This window comes from Eptatretus burgeri, chromosome 8 (genome assembly GCF_056783735.1).
Source record: "Eptatretus burgeri isolate ZD-2024b chromosome 8, Ebu_testis_v1, whole genome shotgun sequence".
NCBI classification, from domain to species: Eukaryota; Metazoa; Chordata; class Myxini; order Myxiniformes; family Myxinidae; genus Eptatretus; species Eptatretus burgeri.
Window position 1 is genome coordinate 103,269,475 of NC_140968.1, and position 17,754 is coordinate 103,287,228.

The 17,754-nt window shown below is 44.9% G+C and overlaps 2 protein-coding genes across 5 annotated transcripts in view; one reads left to right on the forward strand and one right to left on the reverse strand.

Moving 5' to 3' along the window:
• The window catches only part of LOC147022455 (riboflavin transporter 2-like), a 59,592-nt gene extending 58,510 nt beyond the window's left edge, over positions 1-1,082 (reverse strand). The window contains exon 1 of the mRNA XM_085893353.1: positions 1,058-1,082. The gene's annotated coding sequence lies outside the window, so the exon portion shown is untranslated. The remainder of the gene's footprint in view (positions 1-1,057) is intronic.
• Positions 457-17,196, forward strand: LOC147022456 (solute carrier family 52, riboflavin transporter, member 3-A-like). Of its 4 annotated transcripts, XR_015061259.1 has the most exons (8): positions 457-633; positions 6,517-6,642; positions 6,788-7,336; positions 10,597-10,918; positions 13,581-13,704; positions 16,081-16,464; positions 16,637-16,681; positions 16,785-17,196. XR_015061259.1 is itself a non-coding variant. In XM_085893354.1 (6 exons), exons 2-6 carry the CDS (start codon positions 6,525-6,527, stop codon positions 16,291-16,293), a joined length of 1,326 nt encoding a protein of 441 aa, XP_085749480.1. In that variant the 5' UTR covers positions 457-633; positions 6,517-6,524; the 3' UTR covers positions 16,294-17,196. The 4 variants fall into 4 exon arrangements, 1 of the variants encoding a protein (XP_085749480.1); XR_015061258.1 differs by having other exon boundaries at positions 16,081-16,681; XR_015061257.1 differs by having other exon boundaries at positions 16,637-17,196.
• The last annotated feature ends 558 nt before the right edge of the window (positions 17,197-17,754 follow it).

The following is a 17,754-nucleotide window of genomic DNA, read 5'->3' on the forward strand; positions in this document are numbered from 1 at the left end:
AAGGGGTTATACGCACAATTCCTTAACCATGATCCCTAACTAATTATTACCATGCACCACCCCCTGTATGGTGCACATACAAACAAGACAATCCTTAAGCCGACATGTCCCTACTTATTACGTCGAGATTGGCTTACGATTCAGACACGGACCATGGTATGCCATACATTTCTATCTGTTCTATGGGAATATCTAACCACCCTCCCTCCCCCCAACCCCCAAACGTAACAGTATCATGTGAAACCATCCCGACACCTTTCTTTGACTAATTGTTGTTCCATGTGCATCCCTCTGTCCATTTACATTGATGGTGTGTGTTGATTATTTCCATGTTTGAATATAACCAGTGAAATATTAAATCGTGAGCACACACACACACACACACGCCTCAAAAGTATAACTGCAGGTACCGATATTTTAGGAATAAAAAAAAAATAAAAAAATAATGCAGTCCACCCTCCAGCTGTTTTAAGGCGGAGAACGTTCTATTTTCGACTCATTCAGACTGGAGAATCGACCCAGGAGGCGTAAAGAGCTGTAGTTACCGAACCTTCCTGCACTTCATGTCACTGGACATTCAAAGAACATTTGAACAGCTTCCTTCATCCGTGCTTGCACAGTAATACTCCCTCGGTAAGTTACATTTTCCTTTATCCTTGAATCTACTTTTCCAAACGAAATTGAACTGTTTGCGTCTCCAGACTAACAAACTTTCCAAGTGACATCGAACCGTTTCCAAATTCTCAGTTTACATCGTGTGGCCTGATCGGAGAGAGTGTCTTATTCGCAGATTGAAAAAAAACAACTAATATTCCTAACACAAAGGAACAATGAGCTAATTGTTCACGCGTTCAATTGTCCGTCCACAATGTCATCCTCTCCGGTTCACCATTACATTGGGTGCAATAACCTTTATACATCCAAAGGACCCTCAAAACTAATTCTGGAAGTCAGAGGTCAATGTGTAACTTGATACAAATCGGACAGAAATCATAGGCATGCAAAATGCAGACATGATGTACAAATTGTGTGTGTATACATTTATATGTATATATACCGGGCGTAGTGGCGTGCGTCTGTAATCCGGCTACTCGGAGGCTTGGGTTGGAGGATCGCTTGAGGACGGGGTCTCTACACTGGGCAGGGTGTAGAGCAGCCCGGAATCATGGCGAAACCCAAATCCTGATCCCTGTGTCGTAAGAGGCGACCAGGGTTGCGTCAGGAAGGGCATCCGGCGTAAAACCTTTGCCAAATCAGCATGCGGATCATAACGGATGATCCGCTGTTGCGACTCCTAACGGGAGCAGCCGAAAGACGAACATTTATATGTATATATATATATATATATATATATATATATATATATATATATATATATATATATATATATATATATATATATATATATATATATATACACACATATAGTCTTCATGTCTGAAGGTAGACCGTTCACATGAAAAGTGGAAACTCTCAGGTCCATTTTGCTGATAGTGCAGAAGCAACCACTGGGATCACAAGTGTAACCCCGATGTCAAAGAACTTCCAAGACCATGAGCACTTGCTACCCACAGTCCAGGCACGGACGATTTGTTCAGCGTGCCGGCGATAGCTCGTCAACTCTTCGCAAAGGACACCGTGGGATCTTTAACGTCCACCGACTCATGCTAGCAGATGGGGATGTCCGGCTTAACGTCCATCGATGAGACTGCACACACATCGACCTGCATGCAAAACACCAGGGTGAGTTTCGAGCTGGGTCGGGATTCGAACCCTCGCCGGACAGCTGTTGATTAAAATTATACAATGGTTCCATTGAAATGTGAGGTCAGGGGAATTGAAAGGTGAACCTTGTAACAGTGAATGTATATGAGGTCCACCCCACACAGTTTTCCATTAGGGATGAGCCGAGCTAGGGTTTTATTCCATGTTGGAAGCCAAAACAAGTGTGCTAATCAGCGGGTTCACACGCACTCCCAAAAAAAACAACCTAGTGTCATGTTTCGAACTTGATAATATATATATATATATATATATATATATATATATATATATATATATATATATATATATATATATATATTATATGTGTGTGTTCCCTTACAAGGAGGAGGTCATTCGGCACATCAAAGCCAACCTATGGTTGTATGTCAATGTCCTGGCCCTTTAAAAGTTGAGCGTCAAACAAGGAAACACGATTGTATTGTCGGAACATTGAGCTTGCAAGCACGTCCGAATAAAAAGGATCATTGCACAGGAGTGCGTAGACCCACCAAGGTGTAATTAGTGCTCGATGATGGTATGGACATGGTCGTTTTCATGGGGTGAACCGGAGCGAATCCTTAGAATATCAAGATGGTCAAGGACGTTACTTCCAGGGAACTCGAGGACAGCACGCACGACTCTCAAAATCGAGGACAAGCCATGCGATGGAAGGGGGTGAGAAGGAGAATGAATGGATGAACTTCTCCGAATCTTGACATGACCTGGCTTCATTACATTCCATGGACCCTTCCACTCGAGTTGCAAACTTCTGCAATGTCAATGCGACCGGGCTCGAGGCCAAAACACGCTGCTCAGATTAACTTGAGAACATGATGCGTTGTTCGTGTCGAAATAGGCAGCACACCAAATGTGTCCGAGAAAGCTGCAATCCCAAAAACCTGTTACAGTTGGCCAAGGAACCGGGGCACTGTGCGACACAAAATGTACAACCTTGGGAGATGAACACCATGGACCACACGTGCTATACTTACACATGCGGGATCCTTACACATGTAGGATCCTCACACACACGGGGTCATTACACACCACGGATCCTTACATATAAGGGACCCTAGCACACGAGGGATCCTCACAAACATGGGACACTCACATACGTGGGACCCTTACGCTCATAGGTTCCTCACAGTTCTTACACACTATGGATCCTCTCACGTCCTTACATACTAGGGATCCTCACACACACACACTGGACCCTCACAAGTCCTTACACACGAGGGATCCTTGCACACACTGAACCCTCACACATCCTTACACAATAGGGATCCTCACACACACTGGACCCTCACACATCCTTACACACTAGGGATCCTCACACATCCTTACACACTAGGGATCCTCACACATCCTTACACACTAGGGATCCTCACACACACTGGACCCTCACACATCCTTACACACTAGGGATCCTCACACATACTGGACCCTCACACATCCTTACACACTAGGGATCCTCACACACACTGGAACCTCACAAATCCTTACACACAAAGGATCCTCGCATACACTGGACCCTCGCACGTCCTTACGTACTAGGGATCCCCACACACTGGACCCAGTGTGACCACTCCTTGGCTTTTTTCACAAGATCTTGGCGATTCGTTGTTCACCTTGGCGTCATGGTTTTCTGTAGGTTTTCTATAGGTTTTCTTGGTGTATAGGTTTAGTTTTCTATTATCATCGCTTTTCCGAAACCTTGTGAATTCTTGGCTTTTTTCATTGGCTCACCTTGGCATTTATGAAAATGAGGAGTGGTCACACTGACTGGACCCTCACATGTCCTTACACACTAGGGATCCTCACACACTAGACACTCACACGTCCTTACACACTTGGGATCCTCACAAAACCTGACACAAATGGGATCCTCACACATGAGGGATCCTTACACATATGATCCTCAAACATGTATGATCCTCACACATGGGATCGTCACAATGTGGGATCCTCAAACACACGAGGGATCCTCACACATGAGGGATCCTTACACACATTGGATCCTCACACACAGTATCATAAAAATGTGGGATCCTCAAACACACGGAATTCCTACACATTAAAGATCCTCACGCACGAGGGAACCTCACACACATGGTATCCTTACACATGTAGGAGCCTCACATATGCAGGATCCTCATATGTCCTTACACACATAAGATCCTCACACGAGATCCTTACACGCAGGATCCTCACATGCCCTTTCACGTGTAGGAGCTTCACATACACGGGATCCTCACAATCCTTACACATGAGGGACCCTTACACGCATAAGATCCTCACAAATGTGGGATCCTTCCACACCTAGGATCCTCACACACACACACACACACACACACACACACACACACACACACACACACACACACACACACACACACACACACACACACACACACACGTTACAATGTGGGATCCTAAAACACACGGGATCCTTACATACAATAGATCCTCACACGTCCTAACACACATGGGATCCTCACACGAGGGATTATCATACACGAGGGACCCTTACACACTTGGAATCCTCACATGGGTGGATTCTTACACATACATGGTCCATACATACTCGGGGTCCTTAGACGTCCTTATACACGAGGGATCCTCACACACACGGGATCCAAGTACACGAGGAATCCTTACACAACAGCCATGCACACAGTGATGAGATTTACAACTTTTTTTTTTGTATACCTTGTCGAGGCTCGTGTGAGAGCGAACACACAACGCACAGCAAGGGGGCATGAGACAAGAGGGGAGGGAGTGGGAGGGACAAAACAGTGGGGAACAGAGACATTAGGAGATCTGTGGAAGGGAGAGGGATGGGATGGGAAACATGGGGAATAGAAGATGGACATTACAGGGACTTTCAGGAAGGAAAGCAGGGAATTTGAAGGAGGTGGGCTTGGGTGGATTATCGGGAGTAGAAAAGATCGAGGATTTGGATGGGGGATGATAAGAGGTGCTGGTGAACAGCTGTTTTGAAGACCTGGAAGGAAGAATGGGAATGAATAGAGTGAGGGAGTTTATTCCAAAGGCGGGAAAAAAGAGGAATGAAAGAGTGAAGATGAGCAGTGATTCGTGATTTTGGTAGTTTTACCAGAAGGGGGTTGTTGGCGGACCTTGAGCGCCCTGCGGAAATGTGGTGGGGACAAATCAAAGAGAGCAGGAGGGGCGAGGCTGGAGAGGAGACGGTAGAAGACAGAAAGACCACCGACCAGCCTGCGATGAGAGAGTGAGAGGTCCAAAGACTCATCCTCATTGCAGGAGATGCCGATGATCTTAAATGCCCTGGTTTCTACAGCGTGAAGCGGAGAAAGGTGGGAGGCAGGAGCACCAGCCCAGAGGGGAGAGCAGTACTCCATCAGGCTACGGACAAAAGCTTTGTAAGTGGTCAGGAGCTCAGGTGGGCCAAGGAAGGACTTTGCATGACGGAGGATTCCCAGTCGGCGACTGACTTTGGAGGCGAGGTTGGAAATGTGACTTTCCCAGGAAAGGTCATGGCAGATAGTGAGACCCAGAAGCTTGAAAGAAAGGACTTCTTCCAGAGGATTGTTGAGAAAGTGGATGGGGGGTGGGAGGGGGGGTTCTGAACGGTCCTTTCGAAGAGACATAGTGAGAGTGTGAGGTTCGTCCGGATTGAAAGACATGTTCCACGTGTTGGACCAGTTTGTGATATTATCCAGATCTGCAGTGAGCGAAGAAGCTGCTGCTTGATGTAATTAAACTATGATGTAATTCAACGCGAAATTCCCTTAACGAGTTGCCAAATATGATTTTTGTTGGGAAGTGTATTTCACATCAGGAAATTCTTTTGGGAGATAAAAGTATCTGTTGGGGATTGAATAATTAATATCGGCTTTTGTTTCATCACCCCTATATAGCCACACAAGCGAACTACTGTCATAACAGAGGAGAAAGGGTAACGGTCTACGTGAGGTCATGTGGAGGGTTAAAACAATGAAGACATGTTGTCCTGTAGAAGGTCTACAAAGACCATCCGGTTATGCTTTGGGACGAGACACTAGGCTGGCAGGATGGCCTCGATCTAGCGGAATGCACACTTGCCTCTAAGCTGTCTCGACTGGGTTCGAATACCGACCCAGCTATAAACTGTCATCCCGGTGTTTCGCAGGCAGGGTTGTTCATCAATGTTTGTGCTGTCTCTCTGATGGACGTTAAACTTGGCATGCTGGCTGCAGGCATTAGTTGTGGACGTTAAAGATTCCACGGTGACCTTCACGAAGATTAGGTGAGCTATTGCTGGCACCCTGAGCAAATTACAAATTCCTGACCTAACCAGCAGAGGGCACTGCATTCAGTGGCACAACCGCACCCTCAGCCAATGACACTACCCTGCAGCCCTGTGCTGCATAACGACGAAGAAGAGGATGTGCCACTCATTGCTTTTTTTCACGGTACTTGATTAAAATCACTTTGGAAATGTGGAGCATTTTAATCTTCCATTGGAGGGAACTCCAGAGGAAAGGGCATCGGCAAAAGGTCTCGGGTCTATTTCTTTCGTATGCAGCACATGGCTGTGAGCAGCATCGTTTGCTCGGGGCACAGCTATGCTGCTTGATGCAGTGCCCCTTGGAGGTTATGGCAAGAATTTGTAAGTTGATCAGGGTGCCTGCGATTGCTAACCTTTTGGCTCTCAGGAATCCCATTTGTAACAAGCAAATCGATTCGAACCATGAAACCATGATGCCAAACATACAGGATTGTGTTCTGCAGAGAGAACGATGTGGACCAATCCCACGTTCACACACATTCTGGTGGCCCTGTTTACCATGAACTCCTGGCTGGCCATAAACAGCATTTGGATTGAAGTTCCGGCGGTCGTGCAGGTGATGCCAGAAGGTACGTAGGTAATGAGTGGACGGGATAAATGGGATACGTTTGAAATGTGTTTGGAAAAGGAATTGGAATTTTCAAATATCACTGCCCAAAAACATTCCTGTTGTTTCCTGAGTGGTGTCCCTCATGTATGGGTTGTGTTGCACAGGTTGGGAGCTGCATTCATACCTCAACTTTCTACTCACAGTTGCTAATGTTGCCCTCATGATCATGGGTGCCCTTCAGAAAACCATTTCAGGAAGGTTCAATGAAGAAAAGATGATTTTTGGCCTCAATGGGTTCAATGTAGCCGCTGCAAGTTTGCTGCCGGTCCTCTGGAATTACACAATCGTCATTAAAGGGCACAGCCATAGTGTCCCCTACCTCATCATCGTGTTTATCTTATCAATCTGCTGCTGCACTGCGAACATCACCTTTATGCCCTTTATGCATAAGTTTCGGGGAATCTATATGAGGACATTCTTCGTGGGACAAAGCTTGAGTGCCCTGGTTCCTTCATCTGTGGCACTGGCACAGGGTGTCGGCATGGGGAGCTGCATGAACGTATCGCTCAATGTCTCAGAGTACAAGATGGAACTCCGCTACCAAGAGGAAAATTTTTCAGTTACCGTTTACTTCTGGGTCCTCTTCTGCATGGTCTTTATCTCAGCAATTGCATTCATCCCATTGGCGTCCTTTGCAAGCTCTCAGAATACAGGTGAGCACACACACCGGTGGTTTACCGATCATTCCTCGAGGTCTGTCGAGTTTTTACGCTCTCTCATTAATATCAGACGTGCCTGACACCAGTTTAGTATTCGTGTCCAATCAGTTTTCATTTTGTGCAACATTTTGAAAGAAAAGTTTGCAGAAATTTTTTTTCAGGGGTAGGTAGGCATGCACTCACATACTTAGAGAATCTCTGTTTCTCATCTGCCGTGATTTCAACGATTACAATGCCAGCTAATTGGGTGGTGCCTCAGCAATAACCATCCATGGCACCGCAGTAAAACTTCCCAACCCAGATTTCTCCACCTGATTTGTTCGTTCTGTCTGTTTCTCACACACACACACACACACACACACACACACACACACACACACACACACACACACACACACACACACACACACACACACACACACACACCTCGTAATGACTAACTTTCGATCCACTCTCTATTACTCTTCTGCCCCTCTTGGCTCTTGTCAATGCCCATATCTCTGGCTATTGTAAAGCAGCAACCTTAAAGACGCAGAACATGACTGTTCGTACAGGCCAACTGGCAGTGATTGCGATCTGCCCTCTCTCAAAGGATTGGACCACCATCTCCACAACACTTGATATTGATTCTGCTTGAGAATATTTTCACAAAAGTCTACTTTCTCTCATGCACCAGTTTACCCCATCCTGCACGATACTTTCTGATCCATCCTCTTAGGCCTGGTACCCTGATTCCTGCGGCGAGGCAAAAGCAGTCAAGGAGCTTTCGTTATCAACATGGAAAGCTAAACCGACTGGGATCAACTTTGGTTTATTCCGTAAGGCTCGCAACATGTGTGTGTCCATCCTGGGGCATGCCAGAAAACACCATCTGCAAATCTCAAGGATGAACTCCATTTTCCTCCTCTCTCCTGATGGAGTCTGCAGTTCCCCAAGGTAGTGTTTTGGGCCCAGTCTTGTTTCTCATCCCTATTAATGATCTCTCCGATGCTCTGGAAAACCTTTGTGCAGACAATGCCACATTGTATTGGACAGTATCTCATCCATTTGCTCGGCAGACAGCAGCTATGTCTGTCTCTGCTGACCTGAAAATGATTGGACTCTAGTCTGATAAATGGAACATGTCTTCTGATCCTGGAAACCCCCAGTCACCCTATCGCTCTGGATTGATGGTCAAATGAACCGACCTATGTATTTCCTTGGTCAACCACTGGAAGAGGTTCAATCTCTTGAACATCCAGGCCTCACCATCAGCCATGACGTTTCTTGAGCCGACCACATAACAAAGCTGGCCCGCAAAGTCAGCCGTACACTGGGCATCCTCCGTCAATGGTAAAATCAGAACTACTCACAGCCGACAAGGCCTTGGTCTGTCGCTTAATAGAATATTGCTCTCCGCTCTGGACTGGTGTCCCAGCATCACATTCGTCTCTTCTGAACGAAATGGAATCTAAAGGTCTCAACAGTATTGGAATCTCCTGTGATTAAGCCAAAGCATAAGGTCTTTCACTCTTACATCACAGGCAGGTCGGTGGTCTCTGTTTTCTACCGTCTTTTCTCCAACATTGCTCCCTCTGCTTCCTTAATCCTCCGACCCTCCCCAGCAACTCGAGGATGCATGCGTTCTCCCAGTAACCACCTTGTTGTTAAACTTCCAAAATCCAGGCTGACTGCACAATGAAACTCTTAATCCTCGCTTCTCCTGTTTATGAAACCACCTTCCAGAGGCTGTTCTATATCTCTCTTCCTTCCAGGACTTAAAGCAAGTAGTGCACTGCCATGTCATCATCCCAATTCTGATTCATGATCTTTCCTACCTTAACCATATTACTTGCTAGTTTCAGCATCCTACATCCCCTCCCTCTTCTCTTCCTGTCTGCTCATTCCCTTGATGTGTATACAACTGTCAGTTATACCTTGCTCTTCCATGAACTTCACTCCTGTAAAGAAAGAAAAGAAAAAAAAATTATCAAAATAGCACAGATAACTGGAAACACAAAGAGAAACCTTATATTAATTTCAGGTGGGAAGTCCAACACATGGATTTTGGCACGTTCTGCATTCTAAATGAAACTAATCACTCACTCCTGTTCTCCATCACATGCTGTGATACACAATTACAATGTTAAAGTTTGCTATCATTTTTGAGGAGCCAATTTCCAAGAATTGACGTACGCTTGTGCATTAGCAAACTTTTGTGGACAAAACGCACAGATTATGTTGAGCGAGGAGAATCTGGAATACTATGCAAGCGACACATTTTAACTGATATGCTCACAGCTTCGTGTAAACATGAGATAGCATGGGCCTTAGTGAGGTGGCTAAAGAAAGAGCTGGTTAAGGTCAAGGCGATGGAAGAACAGGTCATGGAAGGTTAACGGTGAGGCCAAAGGAGTGGTCACTATAGACGTAAACTATGCTCATCCAAGAGCTTCACCACCCGTGACACTGCCAGGCTACCCCTGCCATTAGGACCTCCCATCCGATTGCCATTTTGCAGGTTAAAACCTACCACCCCCTAATTCGGAACACAGGAGCATGTTCAATCATTGGACTTTTAGTGTGAAAGAAATGTGTAAGCTCACAGAGTGAACATGAAAGTTAAACTGGGATGGTACTCAATAAAACACATACCTCTGCCAGGCCAAACAGTTTACGTTTTATATCCCACAACTGCTAGGACGGATCTGGATCTGGACCTGAACCTGAACAAAAATCTAATCGGCTTGTTCTTGTCACTTACCAAACTCATCCACAACTTTTGAGATATCATGCTTTATATAGTTTGGGTCCCATCTCTCAATGGTGAAGAATCACATTAAAAAAACAATTCTCGTATGCGAATCTTCACCAAAATCTAATCAATTCTTCCTTGTTACATACACATGTCCACCACCTTTCGGCCAAATCCGTCCATAACTTTTTGAGATATCGTGCTCACAGGCAGGCAGACAGACAGACAGACAGACAGACAGACAGACAGACAGACAGACAGACACAGGGGTGAATACTTGCCATGACTGCATGCATTGTCGTACAGTATTCCCTAATAATGCAATACCTAAACAGCTGAAAGAAAAAGTTAAAAATAAAGATAAAATTGTAAAATTAAGGGATAATATTAATTTTTTCGTTATTTGGGAGGGGGGGTAGGGGGTGGGATATCGCCTGGACACAGGTCACACACTGTAGGCCAACAATCAACTCATCCACATATCGAAAATAACTGCTTTACATCAAAATTTTCTTTACAGACTCCGACGTCAACAAAGCTCAAAAGAAAGATGAGCAACAAAGCAAAGACTTAATCAAAAAGGAAGCAAGTCTTGATACCATGGAACAAGGAATAAAACTCAAGTCGGTTTCCACGTCCTGGATACCTGCTTCCTGTTCCTGCGATCTCATCTATCTGCTCCTTCTCTTGTGCATCACCAATGTGGTCTCTACTACAGGAGTGCCCTCCGTACAAAGTTACTCTTGCTTGCCATATGGTCTGAAGGCATTTTCCTTTGCTGCCATTCTCAGCAATGTCGCCAAGCCAATAGCAACTCTGTTCACCATCACTTTTCCATGCAAGTGAGTAGAGCAACGAACCGATCAAAGTCCCAAATGTTTACCATGTTATAGGTTAAATCATCACATTCCTTGAAAGGGGGGAGTGATAGCAGGGTTTGGTGGTTTAGCAGTAATAAGACTATAACTGGAAAATGGAAAAAGAAACCGGTTTCTCATTCAATGGGGTCAAAGGTATGAATGGTACAATATGTTGCTGTGCAAATGCGCGACCATTTCTAAATGCTACCCAAACATTCCCCGTGGGTAATTATTAATACCGTCACGTACACTGGAGTGTCCTGCTTATACAAAGAACACGATACGATCCATCATGTGTTGTGCAAGACGTTTAAGATAGCTGTGATCAGTGGACAATTCTACTTTGACCTTCTTTCATCTGCAGTAAATGACAGAGGATGACATCATATGCTGGAGGTGCAGCTATGCTGCTGATGCAGTGTCCCCTGTAGATTACAGCAGGAATTTGGAATTTGTTCAGGGTGCCGGTGATAGTACTCTTTGCGAAGGACACCGTGGGATCTTTAACGTCAATCAACTCATGCCTAACACGGGACATCCGTAGGACCGCGAAACACCAGTACGAGAGTTTATAGCTCGGTCAAGATTTGAACCCAGGCGAGACAGCTCAGAGGTGAGTGCGTGTACATGTAAGCTACCCTGCCAGCCCCTCTACCTTGATAATGAATATCGAGGCTCATGGAAAAGTTTGTTAAGGTCAAAGTGATGGAACAACAGGTGGTGGAAGGCTAATGGTGACGGCATTTTCAGCAGCCGTTTATCTGGAAAACACGGGATGTACAGACTGACATGGTGAGGAAGGGTTGACAAAACTGTGTAAGAATCTCAGGAAACCACTGATGGGACTGGCACAAAATGGCGACCAAAGAAGTGGAGGCAAAGAGCAGTGGATTGTTTATCAACCATATGTGACGAGAGACAGGTGAACGGTGAAAACCAATCCGAAGATGTGAAACTGGATGAAAGGTCAGTCTGTCAAAAGCAGGTAGTACACAATTGGAAAGGCCAAGAAACCAAGAAGACTGTTCTAACTCCAAAGAATGTCCACAGAAGGGAATACGGTTTTTCATTATTATTATTTTTCCTTTATTTCCCCGAGAAAGGCACTATTCACTTCCCGAGACTCAATGTCATCCTTGACGACCAATGGGTTTATTTTCATTTGTACAGGTGCTGGTGCAGTTTGCTTATCACAGGTCGAGGTTGCGTTCCATACAGATTGATTCACTTCCTTCTTTTCAAATAAGATCACTCAACAAAAAAGATGGATAAAAATGGAGACAAATTAAAGAAAGTATATCGAGATGAGAAACGATGGAAGCGAATCATCCTCAGCCAGTGAAATTTTTTGCAAAATAACGGTTTCATAAAGAAGTAAAATAAAAATAAATAAATAATGTTGAGCTAATAATTAAAATAGGAGAACCAGGAAAGGTTAAAAAAAAAAAAAAACACAAAAACACAACGATGAGGAACAATGTCAGCTCCAGACAAAACCAAACTAGCAGAACACCTTGAAGTCTATCCATCAATGTATCCAAAGCAATCATTGCTTGGTGTGACGGCAAAAAGAGCATGTCCAAAACCAAATAATCAGAACACAATTCATTCGTTGTCAAATGTAACTGGAAATGTAATGTGAATAAGTCTGTAATTATGAGGATGTGTTGAAAAGTAATGCCTCCTATCCTTTTTCTCAAAAACAGGGAAAGATATTGAAATTAAACAAAGCGTAGTCCACACATTAGTTCTTCCCACCACTGGGTGCGAAGTTTCATGATTCTGACACAAGATGTCTCAGTGCTACGTCAATCAAGATGGCAGAGGGCAGCACGACATCAGTGCTGTGAAGAGCTCGAGATGAGAGTTGGGATGGCTGACTGACTGGAGATGAGAGTTGAGATGGCTGACTGACTGGAGATGAGGTGGGATGGCTGTCTGACTGGAGATGAGAGTTGGAATGGCTGACTGACTGGAGATGAGAGTTGGGTGCACCATTACGGTCAATGGAGCCCCGATTTGGTTCCGTCAGATTTTCATGGTTCTATCGTGATGGCATCACAAAATTTCTGGAATGTGGTCAGTGCCCGCAGTGGTGATAAAGTTGATAAATCAATATACACCATAAGAGAATAAAGATTGATGTTAGTTATCCATCTGTTTCATTTGAACATCTACCTGTTTTGGAGAAAAAGAATAGGAGGGATTACCTTGGAGCATGCCCCTGGACAAATCGATGTCTCTTCACTTTTCAAATGGATTGGGACGTGTTTAATGCCATTCATTGACCTTTCTGTGGGTGAAGCGATGTTGGCAAGTAGCGAAGGTTTGGAACGTGGTTGAAATGAACTTTGCAACGACATCATAATCAGTAGAATGTCTCGTTTTGTAATATTTGATTCTGAAAGGTATCCATCATCATCATCATCATCATCATCATCATCATCATCATCATCCCTATGAAACAAAGATAATACTTGATAAAGAGTACTTGGGTTAAGGGTCGAGCCAAGCTTTATGAAAAAAATTGTTCTATGATTTGGGAAGTGAATTAGTGGAAAAACCATGACCGTGTTATTCCAACGAGTTAAACTCTTACACTTTTTGGATACAAGTGGAAACAACATCGGTTGTACATGTACAGGTCTCACTCCATGCTTGGGATCATCATAACATGTGCCTTGAGCTGTGGGGGATATATTCTGGTGCTGGCCATCCTCAGTCCGTGTCCACCACTGCACGACACAACCGTTGGTGGTGTCATCATGGTAAGTCCACATGTAATGACTAACAAGGTGGACATAACATGGAAATAGAATGAAAGTGAACATATTCAGATGTAGTATAACAAAGCATAGGTGAGAACAAGGAAAAGGTTGAAGGATACATGAGTCAGCAGAGTGCAATGAACAATAACAGGTGCAATACACACAAGTGGAAAATTGGAGTTATTTTTGTCCGTGTTATGCAACATGTATTTGGGGAAGAGGAGTAATTCGAGTTTATAAAGCAGAATGTTCCCATGCACATTACGAATCCCATTTGTTGTCGGTTCTAAAAACTATTTTGTAGTTCGTGCTCAAATGACTGACAAGGTGATACACATGTAGTTTAATGCTTTGAGGTTTTTTATCATCTCAAGTTGTACCAGAGATATATCATTCAATGATCCAAATTTATAAATGGACCTCACCTCACCCGTTTCTCCTCACATCACCTCATCTATTTATTCTGTCTCTCTCCTCCACTCTCTATCTCTGACTCCCACACAAACTGTCTCTCCTCCCCCCCCCCACACTCTGTATCTCTCCCCCCGCACTCTATATCTCTCCCTCCCAGACTCTATATCTCTCCCCCCACACTCTATATCTCTCCCCCAATCTTCTCTATCTCTCCCTCCCACACTCTATATCTCTCCCCCCACACTCTATATCTCTCCCCCCACACTCTATATCTCTCCCCCCACACTCGATATCTCTTCCCCCCACACTCGATATCTCTTCCCCCACACTCTATATCTCTCCCCCCACACTCTATATCTCTCCCTCCCAGACTCTATATCTCTCCCCCCACACTCGATATCTCTTCCCCCACACTCTATATCTCTCCCCCAATCTTCTCTATCTCTCCCTCCCACACTCTATATCTCTCCCCCCACACTCTATATCTCTCCCCCCACACTCTATATCTCTCCCCCATCTTCTATATCTCTCCCTCCCCCCACACTCTACGTCTCTCCCCACCCCACACTCTATGTCTCTCCCCCCCACATTCTATGTCTCTCCCCCCCACACTCTATGTCTCTCCCCCCCCCACACTCTACGTCTCTCCCCCTCCACACTCTACGTCTCTCCCCCTCCACACTCTACGTCTCTCCCCTCCACACTCTACGTCTCTCCCCCTCCACACTCTACGTCTCTCCCCCTCCACACTCTACGTCTCTCCCCTCCACACTCTACGTCTCTCCCCCTCCACACTCTACGTCTCTCCCCTCCACACTCTACGTCTCTCCCCCACACTCTACGTCTCTCCCCCTCCACACTCTACGTCTCTCCCCCACACTCTACGTCTCTCCCCCACACTCTACGTCTCTCCCCCCACACTCTACGTCTCTCCCCCCACACTCTACGTCTCTCCCCCCACACTCTACGTCTCTCCCCCCACACTCTACGTCTCTCCCCCCACACTCTACGTCTCTCCCCCCACACTCTACGTCTCTCCCCCACACTCTACGTCTCTCCCCCCACACTCTACGTCTCTCCCCCACACTCTACGTCTCTCCCCCACACTCTACGTCTCTCCCCCCACACTCTACGTCTCTCCCCCCCCACACACTACGTCTCTCCCCCCCCCACACTCTACGGCTCTCCCTCCCCTACTCTATATCTCTCCCTCCCACACAGAATAAAAGTAATAATCTCACTCCCATATACACATGCATGATTAGGACGAATTCAGAGACAAAGTACAGTAAACTACAGGTTTGTTTTCTGATTCATGTTCATAATATAACATTCAATTAAAATCAACTTTTTCCTTGATCAAAAACTGACGCTTGTGGACAGACAGTCAGACAGACAAATTAACTAATTTCTTAACCCCTACTTTCACTTCACGTGTGTGGGGTAACAACTTTAAATATCTCAGAAGAACATGGGCAGACATTAAAAGACCTCATTGGTTTTTGTCTGTCTGGTTGTCCTGAGAGTCACGGTATAACGTATGACGATAATCACTGACGATCGTCGACATACACTTGTGCTACACAAGTTGCTGGTCATTGTGCTACTGTTTTCACGTTTAACGAATTTCGATTTCCATGCTTTTTCATTTAAATTGACGGAATTGGACATTTAAAGAAACAATTTTAAAGTTGCGGTTTCCATACCATCGATACTACATTGTAGTCAGATAAAACTGCACCAAAGTACAACACATATCAGTGCCCATGACATCATCATAAAACCAATACAGTTCAAACGCATATCATGCATCCTAAGTTGTGCAGTCGTGAGCAGAAACAGGCTAAATGGGTTACCTGATACACCCCACAATGATAAGGTACAGTTGGGCATTTATAATACATTAGAGTACTTGAAAAAAGAAAAGTTATTCAAAATGAGAAATTGTTTCTGTATTTCCAGGTGATGGTGTGGGTGATGTTTTTGGGTTTGTTCACCTACTTGAAGGCGATGATTGGCTGCATCCTCCACGACATGGGCCACTCGGCACTCGTATGGGGTGGAATTGTCACGCAAGCCGGCATTGCCCTCGGAGCACTCGTTATGTTCCCCCTAGTGTCCATTTTCCACCTTTTTGATGAGGGAATCCCCTGTGTGAACTCGTGCACACCGTAGATAAACAGAATCTTGAAGACTGAAATAACTTCTGGAGGAGCAGACATCGGTCAAAGGAATTTGACTTTGGACTGTCCCGAAGGAGGTACTGCCGTCTTGTCCCAGTTCAAGGAGGCAATGCCTGTGGATCTTCAGAGTCTGTTCTGGCTTTACTGCAGAAAACTACCCATGGTAGGTGGTTATCGTGATCGAGGTCAACACTCCACGGTATGGTACATTAACCATGCAACAGCCATTACCGAAGACGCAGAATTTTCAGTGTGGTGACTACGACAATCTCTGCATAGCTGCATGTGCTTGCTACGAAGTACTGATGTTTAATGTTGAGTTGTTTGTCTTACAGACATTCTTGTACATTCCTGATCTAAGAGTGCATCTAAATTACAAGGTACGTCGATGATCCATTTTCCTGTGCAGATATGACTGGGCCGATTTAGCATGGGGAGGATTGAGATTGATGGCTCGCCGCAACTGTTGATCTTTTTCTGCAGGAAAGACACTCACACCCTGTCGGTCCACTTGGACCCGTGCAGTGGAAAAGGACAAAACGTTTTTATAATCGATCAACGTTTCCCAAAGTTGTTTTTGACTGAGTCCTTGTGGTGAGACATGTTGGCAATGTGCCAGCAAAGGTTAAAGTAAAGTAAAGCTTAAGTTTTCATTTCAACAACTGTTATATTGATGTAGGTTTCCTTTTCTAGGAAATGGATCACATCTTTAGGCCTATGCCCTTCGGCGAATGTTCGGTTTGTTAAGAAGGAAGTGCTGTATTGTGAAACATATTGGTGAATCGACCGAAACACTGGAGTGAAACTGTGCTGTTTAACACAGGAGTTTTTGTAACAAACGGAAATGTGTTTTTGTTTATGTTTAAGTTCAATAAAACAACAATTACCATTGGAACGCTGTGTCAGTTTAAATACAAAGGTAAATGAAAGATTCAACTTGCAGAGTCATTTGGTAAAAGTCATGACAAAGTTCAAAAAGTGAAAAACGAAGTTAAGAGCGAATATAGCAAGAGTTTGAACAACAGCAAAAGGTGTCGAGAAATCCACATCGATTGTGATAAGTACCAGCATGCTGAACGTAGTCAACTGCACGTTTCCATGGTGTGGAGAGCAAACTGATGAAGGAATGTTTATCATAAAAAAAAAAATGCCTGGAAGGATGGTCGAGAGGTATGCACACTCACCTTTGAGCTGTCTAGCCTGGGTTTGATGCCCAACCCAGCTATCAACTGTCATCCTGGTGTTTTGTGGGCAGTGTGAGGCATCAATGCGTGTGTTCCGTTGAACCGGGTGTTCCGTCTGTTTGGATTGGTTGGTGGACGTTGAAGATCCCACAGCGTCCTTCGTGAAGAGTAGGCAAGCTATCTTTGCCACCGTTAATAAATTACAAATTCCTGTCCTCACCTTGAGGGGTCACTGCATCAACGGCGTAGTCGTGTTCTGCAGTGGTGCC

Bases quoted from the DNA above. Each gene is read 5' to 3' on its own strand.
- LOC147022456 (XM_085893354.1), top strand. From the start codon at position 6,525: ATGTGGACCAATCCCACGTTCACACACATTCTGGTGGCCCTGTTTACC. The intron at 6,643-6,787 runs GTACGTAGGTAA...TGTGTTGCACAG, and splicing joins CGTGCAGGTGATGCCAGAAG to GTTGGGAGCTGCATTCATAC. The intron at 10,919-13,580 runs GTGAGTAGAGCA...GTACATGTACAG, and splicing joins ACCATCACTTTTCCATGCAA to GTCTCACTCCATGCTTGGGA.